The 23255-nt window shown below is 61.7% G+C and overlaps 1 protein-coding gene across 1 annotated transcript in view; it reads left to right on the forward strand.

Annotated features, from left to right (window-relative positions):
* The window catches only part of cacna1fb (calcium channel, voltage-dependent, L type, alpha 1F subunit), a 224520-nt gene that overhangs the window by 68189 nt on the left and 133076 nt on the right, over nt 1-23255 (forward strand). Inside the window, exons 14-17 of the mRNA XM_072489013.1 lie at nt 4282-4489; nt 13770-13890; nt 15268-15367; nt 15882-15930. Of these exons, the coding sequence (XP_072345114.1) occupies nt 4282-4489; nt 13770-13890; nt 15268-15367; nt 15882-15930 (478 nt within the window). The remainder of the gene's footprint in view (nt 1-4281; nt 4490-13769; nt 13891-15267; nt 15368-15881; nt 15931-23255) is intronic.

The raw sequence follows: 23255 nt of genomic DNA on the forward strand, positions 1-23255 counted from the left end.
GAGCACCCTCTCCGGCAGCGGGATTCTCCGTCCCGCATTCCCCGTTTCCCGGTGCGGAGCGTCCTCTCCGGCAGCGGGATTCTCCGCCTTCCCCGTTTCCCGGTGCGGAGCGCCTTTCCGGCAGCGGGATTCTACGCCTTCCCCGTTTCCCGGTGCGGAGCGCCCTCTCCGGCAGCGGGATTCTCCGTCCCGCCTTCCCCGTTTCCCGGTGCGGAGCGACCTCTCCGGCAGCGGGATTCTCCGCCTTCCCCGTTTCCCGGTGCGGAGCGCCCTCTCCGTCAGCGGGATTCTCCGTCCCGCCTTCCCCATTTCCCGGTGCGGAGTCCTCCCGGCAGCGGGAGTCTCCGTCCGGCCTTCCCAGTTTCACGGTGCGGTGCGCCCTCTCCGGCAGCGGGATTCTCAGCCTGCCCCGTTTCCCGGTGCGGAGCGTCCTCTCCGGCAGCGGGATTCTCCGCCGTCCCCGTTTCCCGGTGCGTAGCGTCCTCTCCGGCGGCGGGATTCTCCGTCCCGCCTTTCCCGTTTCCCGGTGCGGAGTCCTCTCCGGCAGCGGGATTCTCCGTCCCGCCTTCCCCGTTTCCCGGTGCGGAGCGTCCTCTCCGGCAGCGGGATTCTCCGCCTTCCCCGTTTCCCGGTGTGGAGCGTCCTCTCCGGCAGCGGGATTCTCCGTCCCGCCTTCCCCGTTTCCCGGTGCGGAGCGCCCTCTCCGGCAGCGGGATTCTCCGCCTGCCCCGTTTCCCGGTGCGGAGCGTCCTCTCCGGCAGCGGGATTCTCCGTCTGCCCCGTTTCCCCATGCGGAGCGCCCTCTCCGGCAGCGGGATTCTCCGTCCTGCCTTCCCCGTTTCCCGGTGCGGAGCGCCCTCTCCGGCAGCGGGATTCTCCGTCCCGCCTTCCCCGTTTCCCGGTGCGGAGCGCCCTCTCCGGCAGCGGGATTCTCCGTCCCGCCTTCCCCGTTTCCCGGTGCGGAGCGCCCTCTCCGGCAGCGGGATTCTCCGTCCCGCCTTCCCCGTTTCCCGGTGCGGAGCGCCCTCTCCGGCAGCGGGATTCTCCGCCTTCCCAGTTTCCCGGTGCGGAGCGCCCTCTCCGGCAGCGGGATTCTCCGCCTTCCCCGTTTCCTGGTGCGGAGCGCCCTCTCGGGCAGCGGGATTCTCCGTCCTGCCTTCCCCGTTTCCCGGTGCGGAGCGACCTCTCCGGCAGCGGGATTCTCCGTCCCGCCTTCCCCGTTTCCCGGTGCGGAGCGCCCTCTCCGGCAGCGGGATTCTCCGTCCCGCCTTCCCCGTTTCCCGGTGCGGAGCGTCCTCTCCGGCAGCGGGATTCTCCGTCCTGCATTCCCCGTTTCCCCGTGCGGAGCGCCCTCTCCGGCAGCGGGATTCTCCGTCCCGCATTCCCCGTTTCCCGGTGCGGAGCGCCCTCTCCGGCAGCGGGATTCTCCGTCCCGCCTTCCCCGTTTCCCGGTGCGGAGCGTCCTCTCCGGCAGCGGGATTCTCCGTCCCGCATTCCCCGTTTCCCCGTGCGGAGCGCCCTCTCCGGCAGCGGGATTCTCCGTCCCGCCTTCCCAGTTTCCCGGTGCGGAGCGTCCTCTCCGGCAGCGGGATTCTCCGCCTTCCCCGTTTCCCGGTGCGGAGCGTCCTCTCCGGCAGCGGGATTCTCCGCCTTCCCCGTTTCCCGGTGCGGAGCACCCTTTCCGGCAGCGGGATTCTCCGTCCCGCATTCCCCGTTTCCCGGTGCGGAGCGTCCTCTCCGGCAGCGGGATTCTCCGCCTTCCCCGTTTCCCGGTGCGGAGCGCCTCTCCGGCAGCGGTATTCTCCGCCTTCCCCGTTTCCCGGTGCGGAGCGCCTCTCCGGCAGCGGGATTCTCCGTCCCGCCTTCCCCGTTTCCCGGTGCGGAGCGACCTCTCCGGCAGCGGGATTCTCCGCCTTCCCCGTTTCCCGGTGCGGAGCGCCCTCTCCGTCAGCGGGATTCTCCGTCCCGCCTTCCCCATTTCCCGGTGCGTAGTCCTCCCGGCAGCGGGATTCTCCGTCCCGCCTTCCCAGTTTCCCGGTGCGGTGCGCCCTCTCCGGCAGCGGGATTCTCCGCCTGCCCCGTTTCCCGGTGCGGAGCGTCCTCTCCGGCAGCGGGATTCTCCGCCGTCCCCGTTTCCCGGTGCGGAGCGTCCTCTCCGGCGGCGGGATTCTCCGTCCCGCCTTCCCCGTTTCCCGGTGCGGAGTCCTCTCCGGCAGCGGGATTCTCCGTCCCGCCTTCCCCGTTTCCCGGTGCGGAGCGTCCTATCCGGCAGCGGGATTCTCCGCCTTCCACGTTTCCCGGTGTGGAGCGTCCTCTCCGGCGGCGGGATTCTCCGTCCCGCCTTCCCAGTTTCCCGGTGCGGAGCGCCCTCTCCGGCAGCGGGATTCTCCGCCTTCCCCGTTTCCCGGTGCGGAGCGTCCTCTCCGGGAGCGGGATTCTCCATCCCGCCTTCCCCGTTTCCCGGTGCGGAGCGTCCTCTCCGGCAGCGGGATTCTCCGTCCCGCCTTCCCCGTTTCCCGGTGCGGAGTCCTCCCGGCAGCGGGATTCTCCGTCCCGCCTTCCCCGTTTCCCGGTGCGGAGCGCCCTCTCCGGCAGCGGGATTATCCGCCTTCCCAGTTTCCCGGTGCGGAGCGCCCTCTCCGGGAGCGGGATTCTCCATCCCGCCTTCCCCGTTTCCCGGTGCGGAGCGTCCTCTCCGGCAGCGGGATTCTCCGTCCCGCCTTCCCCGTTTCCCGGTGCGGAGCGCCCTCTCCGGCAGCGGGATTCTCCGCCTTCCCAGTTTCCCGGTGCGGAGCGCCCTCTCCGGCAGCGGGATTCTCCGCCTTCCCCGTTTCCCGGTGCGGAGCGTCCTCTCCGGCAGCGGGATTCTCCGCCTTCCCCGTTTCCCGGTGCGGAGCGTCCTCTCCGGGAGCGGGATTCTCCGTCCCGCCTTCCCCGTTTCCCGGTGCGGAGCGACCTCTCCGGCAGCGGGATTCTCCGCCTTACCCGTTTCCCGGTGCGGAGCGCCCTCTCCGTCAGCGGGATTCTCCGTCCCGCATTCCCCATTTCCCGGTGCGGAGTCCTCCCGGCAGCGGGATTCTCCGCCTTCCCCGTTTCCCGGTGCGGAGCGTCCTCTCCGGCGGCGGGATTCTCCGTCCCGCCTTCCCAGTTTCCCGGTGCGGAGTCCTCCCGGCAGCGGGATTCTCCGTCCCGCCTTCCCCGTTTCCCGGTGCGGAGTCCTCTCCGGCAGCGGGATTCTCCGCCTTCCCAGTTTCCCGGTGCGGAGCGACCTCTACGGCAGCGGGATTCTCCGCCTTCCCCGTTTCCCGGTGCGGAGCGTCCTCTCCGGCAGCGGGATTCTCCGCCTGCCCCGTTTCCCGGTGCGGAGCGTCCTCTCCGGCAGCGGGATTCTCCGTCCCGCCTTCCCCGTTTCCCGGTGCGGAGCGACCTCTCCGGCAGCGGGATTCTCCGCCTTCCCCGTTTCCCGGTGCGGAGCGTCCTCTCCGGCAGCGGGATTCTCCGTCCCGCCTTCCCCGTTTCCCGGTGCGGAGCGTCCTCTCCGGCAGCGGGATTCTCCGTCCCGCATTTCCCGTTTCCCCGTGCGGAGCGTCCTCTCCGGCAGCGGGATTCTCCGTCCCGCCTTCCCCGTTTCCCGGTGCGGAGCGTCCTCTCCGGCAGCGGGATTCTCCGTCCCGCATTCCCCGTTTCCCCGTGCGGAGCGTCCTCTCCGGCAGCGGGGTTCTCCGTCCCGCCTTCCCCGTTTCCCGGTGCGGAGCGTCCTCTCCGGGAGCGGGATTCTCCGTCCCGCCTTCCCCGTTTCCCCGTGCGGAGCGTCCTCTCCGGCAGCGGGAATCTCCGCCTTCCCCGTATCCAGGTGCGGAGCGCCCGTTCCTCCGTTCCCATGGTGGCCACCTGCACGCCGTCGGGAAACACCCTGGCGTCGGGGCGGCGGATCCCGCAGCAAGTGTCTTCCCCAAATAGCGTCAGGCAGCCATTACACCACGGAGTGTGGTCTTACGGCCCCTCGAGCTGGTTCTCCGCTGGAGCGATCCACTCACTTCCATTCCGCCCCTCTCTCGCTCCCCGTCGTCCTGCCCGGCCAAACTCCTTTGAAAGTCGTTCATCGTCTCTCCTTCCACCATCCCTGTGAGCAGAGGGCTCCGGGCAGTTGGGAATCTTCGCTCTTACGGCCTGCCTCTGATTCAAGCTCCTCCGAAACCCCTCCCTCTGTGTTCATTCCGTTGAATTTGAGTTGTTGCCTCACCCCCCGGGTCCGTCCTTTCCCCCCCCGCCCCCCCGCAGGCACTGGTCGGCGCTCAGCAACCTGGTCGCCTCACTGCTCAACTCCATGAAGTCCATCGCCTCGCTGCTCCTCCTCTTATTCCTCTTCATCATCATCTTCTCTCTGCTGGGGATGCAAGTCTTCGGCGGAAAATTTAACTTCGACGACACCCAGACCAAGAGGAGCACCTTCGACACCTTCCCTCAGGCTCTGCTGACTGTCTTCCAGGTAGGCCCCACTGCCGCCCATTGGATGGGAGGGGGTGGGAGGGAGTGGGAGGGAGGGAGGGAGGGGGTGGGAAGATGGCAGGGAGGGAGATGACGCGCCAATCCGTCTGAGTAAGTGCGGCCTCACCAAATGCATCGATCTTTTTGGCCGAGGCACAGTCAGTCCCTTATTTCGGCCTCGAATTCGGACACTTGTGACATTGTGCGGCGATGAAATAATCCTAAAAGCCAGAACAGGCATTCCTCTGACTTCAGTGCTGAGGGAGCGCCGCACTGTCGGAGGGTCAGTGCTGAGGGAGCGTCGCACTGTCGGAGGGTCAGTGCTGAGGGAGCGTCGCACTGTCGGAGGGTCAGTGCTGAGGGAGCGCCGCAGTGTCAGAGGGTCAGTGCTGAGGGAGCGCCGCAGTGTCAGTGGGTCAGTGCTGAGGGAGTGCCGCACTGTCGGAGGGTCAGTGCTGAGGGAGCGCCGCACTGTCGGAGGGTCAGTGCTGAGCGAGCGCCGCACTGTCGGAGGGTCAGTACTGAGGGAGCACCGCACTGTCGGAGGGTCAGTACTGAGGGAGGACTGCACTGTCGGAGGGTCAGTGCTGAGGGAGCGCCGCTCTGTCGGAGGATCAGTGCTGAGGGAGCGCCGCGCTGTCGGAGGGTCAGTGCTGAGGGAGCGCTGCACTGTCAGAGGGTCAGTGCTAAGGGAGCGCCGCACTGTCGGAGGGTCGGTGCTGAGGGAACGCCGCATTGTTGGAGGGTCAGTGCTGAGGGAGCGCCGCACTGTCAGAGGGTCAGTGCTAAGGGAGCGCCGCACTTTCGGAGGGTCAGTGCTGAGGGAGCGCCGCACTGTCAGAGGGTCAGTGCTGAGGGAGCGCCGCACTGTCGGAGGGTCAGTGCTAAGGGAGCGCCGCACTGTCGGAGGGTCAGTGCTGAGGGAGCGCCGCACTGTCGGAGGGTCAGTGCTGAGGGAGCGCCGCACTGTCAGAGGGTCAGTGCTAAGGGAGTGCCGCACTTTTGGAGGGTCAGTGCTGAGGGAGCGCCGCACTGTCAGAGGGTCAGTGCTAAGGGAGCGCTGCACTGTCGGAGGGTCAGTGCTGAGGGAGCGCCGCACTGTCAGAGGGTCAGTGCTGAAGGAGCGCTGCACTGTCAGAGGGTCAGTGCTGAGGGAGCGCTGCACTGTCGGAGGGTCTGTGCTGAGGGAGCGCCGCACTGTCGGAGGGTCAGTGCTGAGGGAGTGCCGCACTGTCGGAGGGTCAGTGCTGAGGGAGCGCCGCACTGTCGGAGGGTCAGTGCTGAGGGAGGGCCGCACTGTCGGAGGGTCAGTGCTGAGGGAGCACCGCACTGTCAGAGGGTCAGTGCTAAGGGAGCGCCGCACTTTCGGAGGGTCAGTGCTGAGGGAGCGCCGCACTGTCAGAGGGTCAGTGCTAAGGGAGCGCTGCACTGTCGGAGGGTCAGTGCTGAGGGAGCGCCGCACGGTCGGAGGGTCAGTACTGAGGGAGCGCCGCATTGTCGGAGGGTCAGTGCTGAGGGAGCGCCGCACTGTCGGAGGGTCAGTGCTGAGGGAGCGCCGCACGGTCGGAGGGTCAGTACTGAGGGAGCGCCGCATTGTCGGAGGGTCAGTGCTGAGGGAGCGCCGCACTGTCGGAGGGTCAGTGCTGAGGGAGCGCCGCATTGTCGGAGGGTCAGTGCTGAGGGAGCGCCGCACTGTCGGAGGGTCAGTGCCGAGCGAGCGCCGCACTGTCGGAGGGTCAGTACTGAGGGAGCACCGCACTGTCGGAGGGTCAGTACTGAGGGAGGACTGCACTGTCGGAGGGTCAGTGCTGAGGGAGCGCCGCATTGTCGGAGGGTCAGTGCTGAGGGAGCGCCGCACTGTCGGAGGGTCAGTGCTGAGGGAGCGCCGCACTGTCGGAGGGTCAGTGCTGAGGGAGCGCCGCACTGTCGGAGGGTCAGTGCTGAGGGAGGGCCGCACTGTCGGAGGGTCAGTGCTGAGGGAGCGCCGCACTGTCGGAGGGTCAGTGCTGAGGGAGCGCCGCACTGTCGGAGGGTCAGTGCTGAGGGAGCGCCGCACTGTCGGAGGGTCAGTGCTGAGGGAGGGCCGCACTGTCGGAGGGTCAGTGCTGAGGGAGCGCCGCACTGTCAGAGGGTCAGTGCTCAGGGAGCGCCGCACTTTCGGAGGGTCAGTGCTGAGGGAGCGCCGCACTGTCAGAGGGTCAGTGCTAAGGGAGCGCTGCACTGTCGGAGGGTCAGTGCTGAGGGAGCGCCGCATTGTCGGAGGGTCAGTGCTGAGGGAGCGCCGCTCTGTCAGAGTGTCAGTGCTGAGGGAGTGCCGCATTGTCGGAGGGTCAGTGCTGAGGGACCGCCGCACTGTCGGAGGGTCAGTGCTGAGGGAGCGCCGCACTGTCGGAGGGTCAGTGCTGAGGGAGCGCCGCACTGTCGGAGGGTCAGTGCTGAGCGAGTGCCGCACTGTCGGAGGGTCAGTGCTGAGGGAGCGCCGCACTGTCGGAGGGTCAGTGCTGACGGAGTGCCGCACTGTCGGAGGGTCAGTGCTAAGGGAGCGCCGCACTGTCGGAGGGTCGGTGCTGAGGGAACGCCGCATTGTTGGAGGGTCAGTGCTGAGGGAGCGCCGCACTGTCAGAGGGTCAGTGCTAAGGGAGCGCCGCACTTTCGGAGGGTCAGTGCTGAGGGAGCGCCGCACTGTCAGAGGGTCAGTGCTGAGGGAGCGCCGCACTGTCGGAGGGTCAGTGCTAAGGGAGCGCCGCACTGTCGGAGGGTCAGTGCTGAGGGAGCGCCGCACTGTCGGAGGGTCAGTGCTGAGGGAGCGCCGCACTGTCAGAGGGTCAGTGCTAAGGGAGTGCCGCACTGTCAGAGGGTCAGTGCTGAGGGAGCGCCGCACTGTCAGAGGGTCAGTGCTAAGGGAGCGCTGCACTGTCGGAGGGTCAGTGCTGAGGGAGCGCCGCACTGTCAGAGGGTCAGTGCTGAAGGAGCGCTGCACTGTCAGAGGGTCAGTGCTGAGGGAGCGCTGCACTGTCGGAGGGTCTGTGCTGAGGGAGCGCCGCACTGTCGGAGGGTCAGTGCTGAGGGAGTGCCGCACTGTCGGAGGGTCAGTGCTGAGGGAGCGCCGCACTGTCGGAGGGTCAGTGCTGAGGGAGTGCCGCACTGTCGGAGGGTCAGTGCTGAAGGAGCGCCGCACTGTCGGAGGGTCAGTGCTGAGGGAGGGCCGCACTGTCGGAGGGTCAGTGCTGAGGGAGCACCGCACTGTCAGAGGGTCAGTGCTAAGGGAGCGCCGCACTTTCGGAGGGTCAGTGCTGAGGGAGCGCCGCACTGTCAGAGGGTCAGTGCTAAGAGAGCGCTGCACTGTCGGAGGGTCAGTGCTGAGGGAGCGCCGCACGGTCGGTGGGTCAGTACTGAGGGAGCGCCGCATTGTCGGAGGGTCAGTGCTGAGGGAGCGCCGCACTGTCGGAGGGTCAGTGCTGAGGGAGCGCCGCACTGTCGGAGGGTCAGTACTGAGGGAGCGCCGCATTGTCGGAGGGTCAGTGCTGAGGGAGCGCCGCACTGTCGGAGGGTCAGTGCTGAGGGAGCGCCGCATTGTCGGAGGGTCAGTGCTGAGGGAGCGCCGCACTGTCGGAGGGTCAGTGCTGAGGGAGCGCCGCACTGTCGGAGGGTCAGTGCTGAGGGAGCGCCGCACTGTCAGAGGGTCAGTGCTAAGGGAGCGCCGCACTGTCGGAGGGTCAGTGCTGAGGGAGCGCCGCACTGTCGGAGGGTCAGTGCTGAGGGAGCACCGCACTGTCAGAGGGTCAGTGCTAAGGGAGCGCCGCACTTTCGGAGGGTCAGTGCTGAGGGAGCGCCACACTGTCAGAGGGTCAGTGCTAAGGGAGCGCTGCACTGTCGGAGGGTCAGTGCTGAGGGAGCGCCGCATTGTCGGAGGGTCAGTGCTGAGGGAGCGCCGCTCTGTCAGAATGTCAGTGCTGAGGGAGTGCCGCATTGTCGGAGGGTCAGTGCTGAGGGACCGCCGCACTGTCGGAGGGTCAGTGCTGAGGGAGCGCTGCACTGTCGGAGCGTCAGTGCTGAGGGAGCGCCGCACTGTCGGAGGGTCAGTGCTGAGGGAGCGCCGCACTGTCGGAGGGTCAGTGCTGAGGGAGCGCCGCACTGTCGGAGGGTCAGTGCTGAGGGTGCGCCGCACTGTCGGAGGGTCAGTGCTGAGGGAGCGCCGCACTGTCGGAGGGTCAGTGCTGAGGGAGCGCCGCATTGTCGGAGGGTCAGTGCTGAGGGAGCGCCGCACTGTCGGAGGGTCAGTGCTGAGGGAGCGCCGCACTGTCGGTGGGTCAGTGCTGAGGGAGCGCCGCACTGTGGGAGGGTCAGTGCTGAGGGAGCGCCGCACTGTCGGAGGGTCAGTGCTGAGGGAGCGCCGCACTGTCGGAGGGTCAGTGCTGAGGGAGCGCCGCACTGTCGGACGGTCAGTGCTGAGGGAGCGCCGCACTGTCAGAGGGTCAGTGCTAAGGGAGCGCCGCACTGTCGGAGGGTCAGTGCTGAGGGAGCACCGCATTGTTGGAGGGTCAGTGCTAAGGGAGCGCCGCACTTTCGGAGGGTCAGTGCTGAGTGAGCGCCGCACTTATAGAGAGTCAGTGCTGAGGGAGCGCTGCACTGTCGGAGGGTCAGTGCTGAGGGAGCGCCGCACTGTCGGAGGGTCAGTGCTGAGGGAGCGCCGCATTGTCGGAGGGTCAGTGCTGAGGGAGCGCCGCACTGTCGGAGGGTCAGTGCTGAGGGAGCGCCGCACTGTTGGAGGGTCAGTGCTGAGGGAGCGCCGCACTGTGGGAGGGTCAGTGCTGAGGGAGCGCCGCACTGTCGGAGTGTCAGTGCTGAGGGAGCGCCGCACTGTCGGAGGGTCAGTGCTGAGGGAGCGCCGCACTGTCGGAGGGTCAGTGCTGAGGGAGCGCCGCACTGTCAGAGGGTCAGTGCTAAGGGAGCGCCGCACTGTCGGAGGGTCAGTGCTGAGGGAGCGCCGCACTGTCAGAGGGTCAGTGCTAAGGGAGCGCCGCACTTTCGGAGGGTCAGTGCTGAGGGAGCGCCGCACTTTCAGAGGGTCAGTGCTGAGGGAGCGCTGCACTTTCGGAGGGTCAGTGCTAAGGGAGCGCCGCACTGTCGGAGGGTCAGTGCTGAGGGAGTGCCGCACTGTCGGAGGGTCAGTGCTGAGGGAGCGCCGCACTGTCAGAGGGTCAGTGCTAAGGGAGCGCCGCACCTTTGGAGGGTCAGTGCTGAGGGAGCGCCGCACTGTCAGAGGGTCAGTGCTAAGGGAGCGCTGCACTGTCGGAGGGTCAGTGCTGAGGGAGCGCCGCACTGTCGGAGGGTCAGTGCTGAGGGAGCGCCGCACTGACAGAGGGTCAGTGCTAAGGGAGCGCCGCTCTTTTGGAGGGTCAGTGCTGAGGGAGCGCCGCACTGTCAGAGGGTCAGTGCTAAGGGAACGCTGCACTGTCGGAGGGTCAGTGCTGAGGAAGCGCAGCACTGTCGGAGTGTCAGTGCTGAGGGAGCGCCGCACTGTCGGAGGGTCAGTGCTGAGGGAGTGCCGCACTGTCGGAGGGTCAGTGCTGAGGGAGCGCCGCACTGTCGGAGGGTCAGTGCTGAGGGAGCGCCGCACTGTCGGAGGGTCAGTGCTGAGGGAGCGCCGTACTGTCGGAGGGTCAGTGCTGAGGGAGCGCCGCACTGTCAGAGGGTCAGTGCTAAGGGAGCGCCGCACTGTCGGAGGGTCGGTGCTGAGGGAGCGCCGCATTGTTGGAGGGTCAGTGCTGAGGGAGCCCCGCACTGTCAGAGGGTCAGTGCTAAGGGTGCGCCGCACTTTTGGAGGGTCAGTGCTGAGGGAGCGCCGCACTGTCAGAGGGTCAGTGCTAAGGGAGCGCTGCACTGTCGGAGGGTCAGTGCTGAGGGAGCGCCGCACTGTCAGGGGGTCAGTGCTGAAGGAGCGCTGCACTGTCGGAGGGTCAGTGCTGAGGGAGCGCTGCACTGTCGGAGGGTCAGTGCTGAGGGAGCGCCGCACTGTCGGAGGGTCAGTGCTGAGCGAGTGCCGCACTGTCGGAGGGTCACTGTTGAGGGAGCGCCACACTGTCGGAGGGTCAGTGCTGAGGGAGGGCCGCACTGTCGGAGGGTCAGTGCTGAGGGAGCGCCGCACTGTCAGAGGGTCAGTGCTAAGGGAGCGCCGCACTTTCGGAGGGTCAGTGCTTATGGAGCGCCGCACTGTCAGAGGGTCAGTGCTAAGGGGGCGCTGCACTGTCAGAGGGTCAGTGCTGAGGGAGCGCCGCACGGTCGGAGGGTCAGTACTGAGGGAGCGACGCATTGTCGGAGGGTCAGTGCTGAGGGAGCGCCGCACTGTCGGAGGGTCAGTGCTGAAGGAGCGCCGCACGGTCGGAGGGTCAGTACTGAGGGAGCGCCGCATTGTCGGAGGGTCAGTGCTGAGGGAGCGCCGCACTGTCGGAGGGTCAGTGCTGAGGGAGCGCCGCATTGTCGGAGGGTCAGTGCTGAGGGAGCGCCGCACTGTCGGAGGGTCAGTGCTGAGGGAGCGCCGCACTGTCGGAGGGTCAGTGCTGAGGGAGCGCCGCACTGTCGGAGGGTAAGTGCTGAGGGAGCGCCGCACTGTCGGAGGGTCAGTGCTGAGGGAGCGCCGCACTGTCGGAGGGTCAGTGCTGAGGGAGCGCCGCATTGTCGGAGGGTCAGTGCTGAGGGAGCGCCGCACTGTCGGAGGGTCAGTGCTGAGGGAGCGCCGCACTGTTGGAGGGTCAGTGCTGAGGGAGCGCCGCACTGTCGGAGGATCAGTGCTGAGGGAGCGCCGCACTGTCGGAGGGTCAGTGCTGAAGAAGCGCCGCACTGTCGGAGGGTCAGGGCTAAGGGAGCTCCGCACTGTCGGAGGGTCATGCTGAGGGAGCGCCGCACTGTCGGAGGGTCAGTGCTGATGGACCGCCGCACTGTCGGAGGGTCAGTGCTGAGGGAGTGTCGCACTGTCGGAGGGTCAGTGCTGAGGGAGCGCCGCACCGTCAGAGGGTCAGTGCTGAGGCAGCGCCGCACTGTCGGTGGTTCAGTGCTGAGGGAGCGCCGCACTGTCGGAGGGTCAGTGCTAAGGGAGCGCCGCACTGTCGGAGGGTCAGTGCTGAGGGAGCGCCGCACTGTCGGAGGGTCAGTGCTAAGGGAGCGCCGCACTTTTGGAGGGTCAGTGCTGAGGGAGCGCCGCACTGTCAGAGGGTCAGTGCAAAGGGAGCGCTGCACTGTCGGAGTGTCAGTGCTGAGGGAGCGCTGCACTGTCGGAGGGTCAGTGCTGAGCGAGCGCCGCACTGTCGGAGGGTCAGTGCTGAGGGAGTGCCGCACTGTCGGAGTGTCAGTGCTGAGGGAGCGCCGCACTGTCGGAGGGTCAGTGCTGAGGGAGCGCCGCACTGTCAGAGGGTCAGTGCTGAGGGAGCGCCGCACTGTCGGAGGGTCGGTGCTGAGGGAACGCCGCATTGTCGGAGGGTCAGTGCTGAGGGAGCGCCGCACTGTCAGAGGGTCAGTGGTAAGGGAGCGCCGCACTTTCGGAGGGTCAGTGCTGAGGGAGCGCCGCACTGTCAGAGGGTCAGTGCTGAGGGAGCGCCGCACTGTCGGAGGGTCAGTGCTAAGGGAGCGCCGCACTGTCGGAGGGTCAGTGCTGAGGGAACGCCGCACTGTCGGAGGGTCAGTGCTAAGGGAGCGCCGCACTTTTGGAGGGTCAGTGCTGAGGGAGAGCCGCACTGTCGGAGGGTCAGTGCTGGGGGAGCGCCACACTGTCGGAGGGTCAGTACTGAGGGAGCGCCGCACTGTCGGAGGGTCAGTGCTGAGGGAGCGCCTCACTGTCGGAGATGCTGGTTTGACCAGGATGATAAATGAATGCAGCGTTCCCTCCCTCCAGCCAGTGTTGTGACGATAAAAGATCCCCTGGTGAGTATTGGGTGAAGGGGGCGGGTTTGGGTGGCGAGGGGAGTGGTGAGGTGGGGGCACAGTCTGATCTCCCCAGTGACCTGGGGTTGTCAGTTATTCCTCAGCTAAGGTAACCCTGGAGCATCGATCACGTTGGCTGTTGTGGGTCCCTGCAATGCACGGGTCTGCGTTTCCGACATCACAACCCCTTCATTGGCCGTGACCGTCCTGAGGTGGTGTAAGGGAGCTGGGGAAGGGCGAGTTCTTCACTCGCAGTCCCTCTCACCGCCCCCCCCCCCATGCCCACCACCACTGCACCAGGGTATGGGGGGGGGGGGGCAAAGTGTGGGGGACTGGGCTGAGTTACTCCTGCAGGGTCACTGGGGGGAGGGTGGGGGACTGGGCTGAGTTACTCCTGCAGGGTCACTGGGGGGAGGGTGGGGGACTGGGCTGAGTTACTCCTGCAGGGTCACTGGGGGGAGGGGGGGCGGGGCTGGGCTGAGTTACTCCTGCAGGGTCACTGGGGGGGGAGGGGGGGACTGGGCTGAGTTACTCCCGCAGGGTCACTGGGGGGAGGGGGGGGGGGGCTGGGCTGAGTTACTCCTGCAGGGTCACTGGGGGGGGGGTGGGGGGACTGGGCTGAGTTACTCCTGCAGGGTCACGGGGGGAGGGGAGGGGAGGGGACTGGGCTGAGTTACTCCTGCAGGGTCACTGGGGGGGGGGCTGGGCTGAGTTACTCCCGCAGGGTCACTCGGGGGGGGACTGGGCTGAGTTACTCCTGCTGGGTCACTGGGGGGCGGGGAGACTGGGCTGCGTTACACCTGCAGGGTCAGTGGGGGGAGGGAGGGGGACTGGGCTGAGTTACTCCCGCAGGGTCACTGGGGGATGGTGGGGGGGGCTGGGCTGAGTTACTCCAGCGGGGTCACTGGGGGATGGTGGGGGGAGAGGGGGGGTTGCCTGGCCTGAGTTACTCCTGCAGGGTCATTGGGGAACGATATGGGTACTGGGCGAGTCCCTCTTCCAAAAGTGGCCACACAGTCCTATCATTCGATCATTCATTTCATTTCGCTCCAAACCCAGGGGTTAGCACTGCTGCTTTACAGGTTCGATTCCCGGCTTGGATCTTTGTCGGTGTGGAATCTGCACGTTCTCCCCGTGTCTGCGTGGGTTTCCTCCGGGTGCTCCGGTTTCCTCCCACAAGTCCCGAAAGACGTGCTGTTAGGTGAATTGGACATTCTGAATTCCCCCTCTGTGACCCGAACAGGCGCCGGAATGTGGCGACGAGGGGATTTTCACAGTAACTTCATTGCAGTGTGAATGTAAGCCTACTTGTGACAATAAAGATTATTATTACTGGTCAATGCATCTATCCCTCTGTTCGATAGATCCTGACTGGGGAAGATTGGAATGTGGTGATGTACGACGGCATTATGGCTTTTGGAGGACCCTACTTTCCGGGAATGCTCGTCTCGATTTATTTCATCATCCTCTTCATCTGCGGGAATTGTATCCTTAACTGACCTGCCGTGGCATTGCTCCTGCATGGAGCGGTTTTCAGCGTAAACGGACCAGTGTAGAGGGAGCTTTACTCTGTATCTAACCCCGTGCTGTCCCTGTCCTGGGAGTGTTTGATGGGGACAGTGTAGAGGGAGCTTTACTCTGTATCTAACACCGTGCTGTACCTGTCCTGGGAGTGTTTGATGGGGACAGTGCAGAGGGAGCTTTACTCTGTATCTAACCCCGTGCTGTCCCTGTCCTGGGAGTGTTTGATGGGGACAGTGTAGAGGGAGCTTTACTCTGTATCTAACCCCGTGCTGTACCTGTCCTGGGAGTGTTTGATGGGGACAGTGTAGAGGGAGCTTTACTCTGTATCTAACCCCGTGCTGTCCCTGTCCTGGGAGTGTTTGATGGGGACAGTGTAGAGGGAGCTTTACTCTGTATCTAACCCCGTGCTGTACCTGTCCTGGGAGTGTTTGATGGGGACAGTGTAGAGGGAGCTTTACTCTGTATCTAACCCCGTGCTGTACCTGTCCTGGGAGTGTTTGATGGGGACAGTGTAGAGGGAGCTTTACTCTGTATCTAACCCCGTGCTGTACCTGTCCTGGGAGTGTTTGATGGGGACAGTGTAGAGGGAGCTTTACTCTGTATCTAACCCCGTGCTGTACCTGTCCTGGGAGTGTTTGATGGGGACAGTGTAGAGGGAGCTTTACTCTGTATCTAACCCCGTGCTGTACCTGTCCTGGGAGTGTTTGATGGGGACACTGTAGAGGGAGCTTTACTCTGTATCTAACCCCGTGCTGTACCTGTCCTGGGAGTGTTTGATGGGGACAGTGTAGACGGAGCTTTACTCTGTATCTAACCCCGTGCTGTACCTGTCCTGGGAGTGTTTGATGGGGACAGTGTCGAGGGAGCTTTACTCTGTATCTAACCCTGTGCTGTACCTGTCCTGGGAGTGTTTGATGGGGACAGTGTAGGGGAAGCTTTACTCTGTATCTAACCCCGTGCTGTACCTGTCCTGGGAGTGTTTGATGGGGACAGTGTAGAGGGAGCTTTACTCTGTATCTAACCCCGTGCTGTACCTGTCCTGGGAGTGTTTGATGGGGACAGTGTAGAGGGAGCTTTACTCTGTATCTAACCCCGTGCTGTACCTGTCCTGGGAGTGTTTGATGGGGACAGTGTAGAGGGAGCTTTACTCTGTATCTAACCCCGTGCTGTACCTGTCCTGGGAGTGTTTGATGGGGACAGTGTAGACGGAGCTTTACTCTGTATCTCACCCCGTGCTGTACCTGTCCTGGGTGTGTTTGATGGGGACAGTGTAGAGGGAGCTTTACTCTGTATCTAACCCTGGGCTGGGATTATTGTTCCTAACTCTTTGTGATGCAGACATTCTACTGAACGTATTCTTGGCGATTGCCGTGGACAACCTGGCAGACGCTGACGGAGGGGGTGGGAAAAAGAAGGGCAAGAGGAAGGGAATGGGGAGGTAATACACCACACTGTGCGTTCCCTGAGCAAGGCAGGATCCTGACTGGTGAGACAGCGGCAGGGAGGGAGTTATCGCGTAGCGCCACATGGAGAGGGTGAAGGTGGAACCGCGTGCTGCCGGAACGGCGCCCGTCGTTCGGGGAAAGTATCTGCGCGAAGCCACCCCCAGTCAAACAGCGATGGGCAGTGCTCCCTCTCGCGGAGCAGGGGCTGTGATGAGCGTGGTTGTCGTCATCTATCAATACCCTGACCCACTGTGACACATGTGGCAACACACCCCTCGCCCACCCCATCGGCACCCCTCTCCTGCCCAGAATTTGCTCCCCGACACAGGAGCCTGGGGAGGATGGAGACCGGGCTTCCTGGGGTCAGAGGCCACGGCGAGGTCGAGAGATGTCACGGCCTTTCCGAGGTTCAAGGCCACGGATTGTCCACAAGAAACAAGCTGACTGGGCCTGGCCGGAATGTTCCAGAGTCTGACATTTTCCTCTCTCTCTCTCTCCCCTTGGCAGTGCGGACATTAGCAGTAGCGAGCTGGGTAAAGATTCCAACCATATGAAGGTAAGGCTGTCAGCTGAAACACTCTCAAACCAAACCCCATCTCCCTCCGTCTCCAACGGGACTCCAGTCCTCACATCCGCTGGAGCACACTGTCTCCTCCTCCAACCTCCCTATCTCTGTAACCTCGTCCAACCCTAAAACCCTCCCTATCTCAGTAACTTCCTCCAGCCCCTACACCCTCCCTATCTCTGTAACCTCCTCCAGCCTCTACAACCCTCCCTATCTCTGTAACCCCCTCCAGCCCCTACACCCCTCCCTATCTCTGTAACCTCCTCCAACCCTACCAACCTCTGTATCTCTGTAACCTCCTCCAACTCTAAAACCCTCCCTATCTCTGTAACCTCCTCCAGCCTCTACAACCCTCCCTATCTCTGTAACCTCCTCCAGCCCCTACAACCCTCCGTATCTCTGCAACCTCCTCCAGCCCCTACAACCCTCCCTATCTCTGTAACCTCCTCCAGCCCCTACACCCTCCCTATCTCTGTAACCTCCTCCAACCCTACCAGCCTCTGTATCTCTGTAACCTCCTCCAACCCTAAAACCCTCCCTATGTCTGTAACTTCCTCCAGCCCCTACACCCTCCCTATCTCTGTAACCTCCTCCAGCCCCTACAACCCTCCCTATCTCTGTAACCTCCTCCAGCCCCCACAACCCTCCCTATCTCTGTAACCTCCTTCATCCCCTACAACCCTCCCTATCTCTGCAACCTCCTCCAGCCCCTACCAACCTCCCTATCTCTGTAACCTCCTCCAGCCCCTACCAACCTCCCTATCTCTGTAACCTCCTCCAACCCTACCAACCTCTGTATCTCTGTAACCTCCTCCAACCCTAAAACCCTCCCTATCTCTGTAACTTCCTCCAGCCCCTACATCCCTCCCTATCTCTGTAACCTCCTCCAGCCCCTACAACCCTCCCTATCTCTGTAACCCACTCCCTCCAGCCCCTACAACCCTCCCTATCTCTGTAACCTCCTCCAGTCCCTACAACCCTCCCTATCCCTGTAACCTCCTCCAGCCCCTACAACCCTCCCTATCTCTGTAACCCACTCTCTCCAGCCCCTACAACCCTCCCTATCTCTGTAACCCACTCCCTCCAGCCCCTACAACCCTCCCTATTTCTGTAACCTCCTCCAACCCTACAATCCTCCTTATCTCTGTAACCTCCTACAACCCTACCACCCTTCCTATCTCTGAAACCTCCTCCAACCTTACACCCCTCCCTATCTCTGTAACCTCCTCCAATCCTACCACCATCCCTATCTCTGTAACCTCCTCCTGTCCCTACACCCCTCCCTATCTCTGTAACCTCCTCCAACCCTACACCCCTCCCTATCTCTGTAACTTCCTCCAGCCCCTACAACCCTCCCTATCTCTGTAACCTCCTCCAGCCGCAACACCCTCCCTATCTCTGTAACCTCCTCCAACCCCACAACCCTCCCTATCTCTGTAACCCACTCCCTCCAGTCCCTACAACCCTCCCTATTTCTGTAACCTCCTCCAACCCTACACTCCTCCTTATCTCTGTAACCTCCTACAACCCTCCCTATCTCTGTAACCACCTCCAGCCCCGACAACCCTCCCTATCTCTGTAACCTCCTCCAGCCCCTACAACCCTCCAAATCTCTGTAACCTCCTCCAGCCCCGACAACCCTCCCTATCTCTCTAACCTCCTCCATCCCCTACAACCCTCCCTATCTCTGTAACCTCCTCCAGCCCCTACAACCCTCCCTATCTCTGTAACCTCCTCCAGCCCCTACAACCCTCCCTATCTCTGTATTCTCCTCCAGTCCCTACAACCCTCCCTAGCTCTGTAACCTCCTCCAGTCACTACAACCCTCCTTATCTCTGTAACCTCCTCCAGCCCCTACAACCCTCCAAATCTCTGTAATCTCCTCCAGTCCCTACAACCCTCCCTAGCTCTGTAACCTCCTCCAGTCCCTACAACCCTCCTTATCTCTGTGACCTCCTCCAGCCCCTACAACCCTCCAAATCTCTGTAATTGCCTCCAGTCCCTACAACCCTCCCTAGCTCTGTAACCTCCTCCAGTCCCTACAACCCTCCTTATCTCTATAACCTCCTCCAGCCCCTACAACCCTCCAAATCTCTGTAATCTCCTCCAGACCCTACAACCCTCCCTAGCTCTGTAACCTCCTCCAGCCTCTACAACCCTCCCTATCTCTTTAACCTCCTCCAGCCCCTACAACCCTCCCTATTTCTGTAACCTCCTCCAGCCACTACAACCCTCCAAATCTCTGTAACCTCCTCCAGCCTCTACAACCCTCCCTATCTCTGTATTCTCCTCCAGTCCCTACAACCCTCCCTAGCTCTGTAACCTCCTCCAGTCACTACAACCCTCCTTATCTCTGTAAACTCCTCCAGCCCCTACAACCCTCCAAATCTCTGTAATCTCCTCCAGTCCCTACAACCCTCCCTAGCTCTGTAACCTCCTCCAGTCCCTACAACCCTCCTTATCTCTGTAACCTCCTCCAGTCCCTACAACCCTCCTTATCTCTGTGACCTCCTCCAGCCCCTACAACCCTCCAAATCTCTGTAATCGCCTCCAGTCCCTACAACCCTCCCTAGCTCTGTAACCTCCTCCAGTCCCTACAACCCTCCTTATCTCTGTAACCTCCTCCAGCCCCTACAACCCTCCAAATCTCTGTAATCTCCTCCAGACCCTACAACCCTCCCTAGCTCTGTAACCTCCTCCAGCCTCTACAACCCTCCCTATCTCTTTAACCTCCTCCAGCCCCTACAACCCTCCCTATTTCTGTAACCTCCTCCAGCCACTACAACCCTCCAAATCTCTGTAACCACCCCCAGCCCCTACAACCCTCCCTATCTCTGTAACCACCTCCAGCCCCTACAACCCTCCATATCTCTGTAACCTCCTCCAGCCCCTCCAACCCTCCCTATCTCTGTAACCTCCTCCAGCCCCTACAACCCTCCCTATTTCTGTAACCTCCTCCAGCCCCTACAACCCTCCGTATCTCTGCAACCTCCTCCAGCCCCTACAACCCTCCCTATCTCTTTAACCCACTCCCTCCAGCCCCTACAACACTCCCTCTCTGTAACCTCCTCCAGCCCCAACAACCCTCCCTATCTCTGTAACCTCCTCCAGCCCCTACAACCCTCCCTATCTCTGTAACCTCCTCCAACCCTACCACCCTTCCTATCTCTGTAACCTCCTCCAGCCCCTACAACCCTCCCTATCTCTGTAACCCACTCCCTCCAGCCCCTACAACCCTCCCTATCTCTGTAACCTCCTCCAGTCCCTACAACCCTCCCTATCCCTGTAACCTCCTCCAGCCCCTACAACCCTCCCTATCTCTGTAACCCACTCTCTCCAGCCCCTACAACCCTCCCTATCTCTGTAACCCACTCCCTCCAGCCCCTACAACCCTCCCTATTTCTGTAACCTCCTCCAACCCTACAATCCTCCTTATCTCTGTAACCTTCACAACCCTTACCACCCTTCCTATCTCTGTAACCTCCTCCAACCTTACACCCCTCCCTATCTCTGTAACCTCCTCCAATCCTACCACCATCCCTATCTCTGTAACTTCCTCCAGCCCCTACAACCCTCCCTATTTCTGTAACCTCCTCCAGCCCCTACAACCCTCCGTATCTCTGCAACCTCCTCCAGCCCCTACAACCCTCCCTATCTCTTTAACCCACTCCCTCCAGCCCCTACAACACTCCCTCTCTGTAACCTCCTCCAGCCCCTACAACCCTCCCTATCTCTGTAACCTCCTCCAGCCCCTACAACCCTCCCTATCTCTGTAACCTCCTCCAACCCTACCACCCTTCCTATCTCTGTAACCTCCTCCAGCCCCTACAACCCTCCCTATCTCTGTAACCCACTCCCTCCAGCCCCTACAACCCTCCCTATCTCTGTAACCTCCTCCAGTCCCTACAACCCTCCCTATCCCTGTAACCTCCTCCAGCCCCTACAACCCTCCCTATCTCTGTAACCCACTCTCTCCAGCCCCTACAACCCTCCCTATCTCTGTAACCCACTCCCTCCAGCCCCTACAACCCTCCCTATTTCTGTAACCTCCTCCAACCCTACAATCCTCCTTATCTCTGTAACCTTCACAACCCTTACCACCCTTCCTATCTCTGTAACCTCCTCCAACCTTACACCCCTCCCTATCTCTGTAACCTCCTCCAACCCTACACCCCTCCCTATCTCTGTAACTTCCTCCAGCCCCTACAACCCTCCCTATCTCTGTAACCTCCTCCAGCCGCGACACCCTCCCTATCTCTGTAACCTCCTCCAACCCCACAACCCTCCCTATCTCTGTAACCCACTCCCTCCAGTCCCTACAACCCTCCCTATTTCTGTAACCTCCTCCAACCCTACACTCCTCCTTATCTCTGTAACCTCCTACAACCCTCCCTATCTCTGTAACCACCTCCAGCCCCGACAACCCTCCCTATCTCTGTAACCTCCTCCAGCCCCTACAACCCTCCAAATCTCTGTAACCTCCTCCAGCCCCGACAACCCTCCCTATCTCTCTAACCTCCTCCATCCCCTACAACCCTCCCTATCTCTGTAACCTCCTCCAGCCCCTACAACCCTCCCTATCTCTGTAACCTCCTCCAGCCCCTACAACCCTCCCTATCTCTGTATTCTCCTCCAGTCCCTACAACCCTCCCTAGCTCTGTAACCTCCTCCAGTCACTACAACCCTCCTTATCTCTGTAACCTCCTCCAGCCCCTACAACCCTCCAAATCTCTGTAATCTCCTCCAGTCCCTACAACCCTCCCTAGCTCTGTAACCTCCTCCAGTCCCTACAACCCTCCTTATCTCTGTGACCTCCTCCAGCCCCTACAACCCTCCAAATCTCTGTAATTGCCTCCAGTCCCTACAACCCTCCCTAGCTCTGTAACCTCCTCCAGTCCCTACAACCCTCCTTATCTCTATAACCTCCTCCAGCCCCTACAACCCTCCAAGTCTCTGTAATCTCCTCCAGACCCTACAACCCTCCCTAGCTCTGTAACCTCCTCCAGCCTCTACAACCCTCCCTATCTCTTTAACCTCCTCCAGCCCCTACAACCCTCCCTATTTCTGTAACCTCCTCCAGCCACTACAACCCTCCAAATCTCTGTAACCTCCTCCAGCCTCTACAACCCTCCCTATCTCTGTATTCTCCTCCAGTCCCTACAACCCTCCCTAGCTCTGTAACCTCCTCCAGTCACTACAACCCTCCTTATCTCTGTAACCTCCTCCAGCCCCTACAACCCTCCAAATCTCTGTAATCTCCTCCAGTCCCTACAACCCTCCCTAGATCTGTAACCTCCTCCAGTCCCTACAACCCTCCTTATCTCTGTAACCTCCTCCAGTCCCTACAACCCTCCTTATCTCTGTGACCTCCTCCAGCCCCTACAACCCTCCAAATCTCTGTAATCGCCTCCAGTCCCTACAACCCTCCCTAGCTCTGTAACCTCCTCCAGTCCCTACAACCCTCCTTATCTCTGTAACCTCCTCCAGCCCCTACAACCCTCCAAATCTCTGTAATCTCCTCCAGACCCTACAACCCTCCCTAGCTCTGTAACCTCCTCCAGCCTCTACAACCCTCCCTATCTCTTTAACCTCCTCCAGCCCCTACAACCCTCCCTATTTCTGTAACCTCCTCCAGCCACTACAACCCTCCAAATCTCTGTAACCACCCCCAGCCCCTACAACCCTCCCTATCTCTGTAACCACCTCCAGCCCCTACAACCCTCCATATCTCTGTAACCTCCTCCAGCCCCTCCAACCCTCCCTATCTCTGTAACCTCCTCCAGCCCCTACAACCCTCCCTATTTCTGTAACCTCCTCCAACCCTACAATCCTCCCTATCTTTGTGACCACCTCCAGCCCCTACAACCCTCCATATCTCTGTAACCTCCTCCAGCCCCTCCAACCCTCCCTATCTCTGTAACCTCCTCCAGCCCCTACAACCCTCCCTATTTCTGTAACCTCCTCCAACCCTACAATCCTCCCTATCTTTGTGACCTCCTCCAGCCCCTACCACCCTCCCTATCTCTGTAACCTCCTCCAGCCTCTACAACCCTCCCTATCTCTTTAACCTCCTCCAGCCCCTACAACCCTCCCTATCTCTGTAATCTCCTCCAGCCCCTACAACCCTCCCTATCTCTTTAACCTCCTCCAGCCCCTACAAACCTCCAAATCTCTGTAATCCCCTCCAGACCCTACACCCCTCCCTATCTCTGTAACCTCCTCCAGCCTCTACAACCCTCACTATCTCTGTAATCTCCTCTAGTTCCTACAACCCTCCCTAACTCTGTAACCTCCTCCAGCCCCTACAACCCTACAAACCTCCAAATCTCTGTAACCTCCTCCAGTCCCTACAAACCTCCCTATCTCTGTAACCTTCTCCAGCCTCTACAACCCTCCCTATCTCTGTAACCTCCTCCAGCCCCTACAACCCTCCCTATCTCTGTAATCTCCTCCAGCCCCTACAACGCTCCCTATCTCTGTAACGTCCTCCTGCCCCTACAACCCTCCCTATCTCTGTAACCTCCTCCATCCACTACAACCCTCCCTATCTCTGTAACCTCCTCCAGCCCCTACAACCCTCCCTATCTCTGTAACCTCCCCCAGTCCCTACACCCTCCCTATCTCTGTAACCTTCTCCAGCCTCTACAACCCTCCCTATCTCTGTAACCTCCTCCAGCCCCTACAACCCTCCCTATCTCTGTAACCTCCCCCAGTCCCTACACCCTCCCTATCTCTGTAACCTCCTCCATCCCCTACAACCCTCCCTATCTCTGTAACCTCCTCCAGCCCCTACAACCCTCCCTATCTCTGTAACCTCCCCCAGTCCCTACACCCTCCCTATCTCTGTAACCTCCTCCAGCCCCTACAACCCTCCCTATCTCTGTAACCTCCTCCAGCCCCTACAACCCTCTCTATCTCTGTAACCTCCTCCAGCCCCTACAACCCTACCTATCTCTGTAACCTCCTCCAGCCCCTACAACACTCCGTATCTCTCGATACTCCGACAGTCCTCTGAGATCTCTGCGCTCCTCCAATCCGGCCTCTTGATCATCCTCCGATCCCCATCGCCCACCAATGGCGGACCTCAGCTCTGGAATTCCCTCCCTTAACCTCTCCACTTCTCTCTCTGTGTCTCTCTGTGTCTCTCTGGATCTCTCTGGGTCACTGTGTCTCTCTGGGTCTCTCTGGGTCTCTGGGTCTCTCTGGGTCACTGTGTCTCTCTGGGTCTCTGTGTTTCTCTGTGTCTCTCTGGATCTCTCTGTGTCTCTGTGTCTCTCTGGATCTCTCTGGGTCACTGTTTCTCTCTGGGTCTCTGG

This window comes from Scyliorhinus torazame, chromosome 22, assembly GCF_047496885.1.
Source record: "Scyliorhinus torazame isolate Kashiwa2021f chromosome 22, sScyTor2.1, whole genome shotgun sequence".
NCBI classification, from domain to species: domain Eukaryota; kingdom Metazoa; phylum Chordata; class Chondrichthyes; order Carcharhiniformes; family Scyliorhinidae; genus Scyliorhinus; species Scyliorhinus torazame.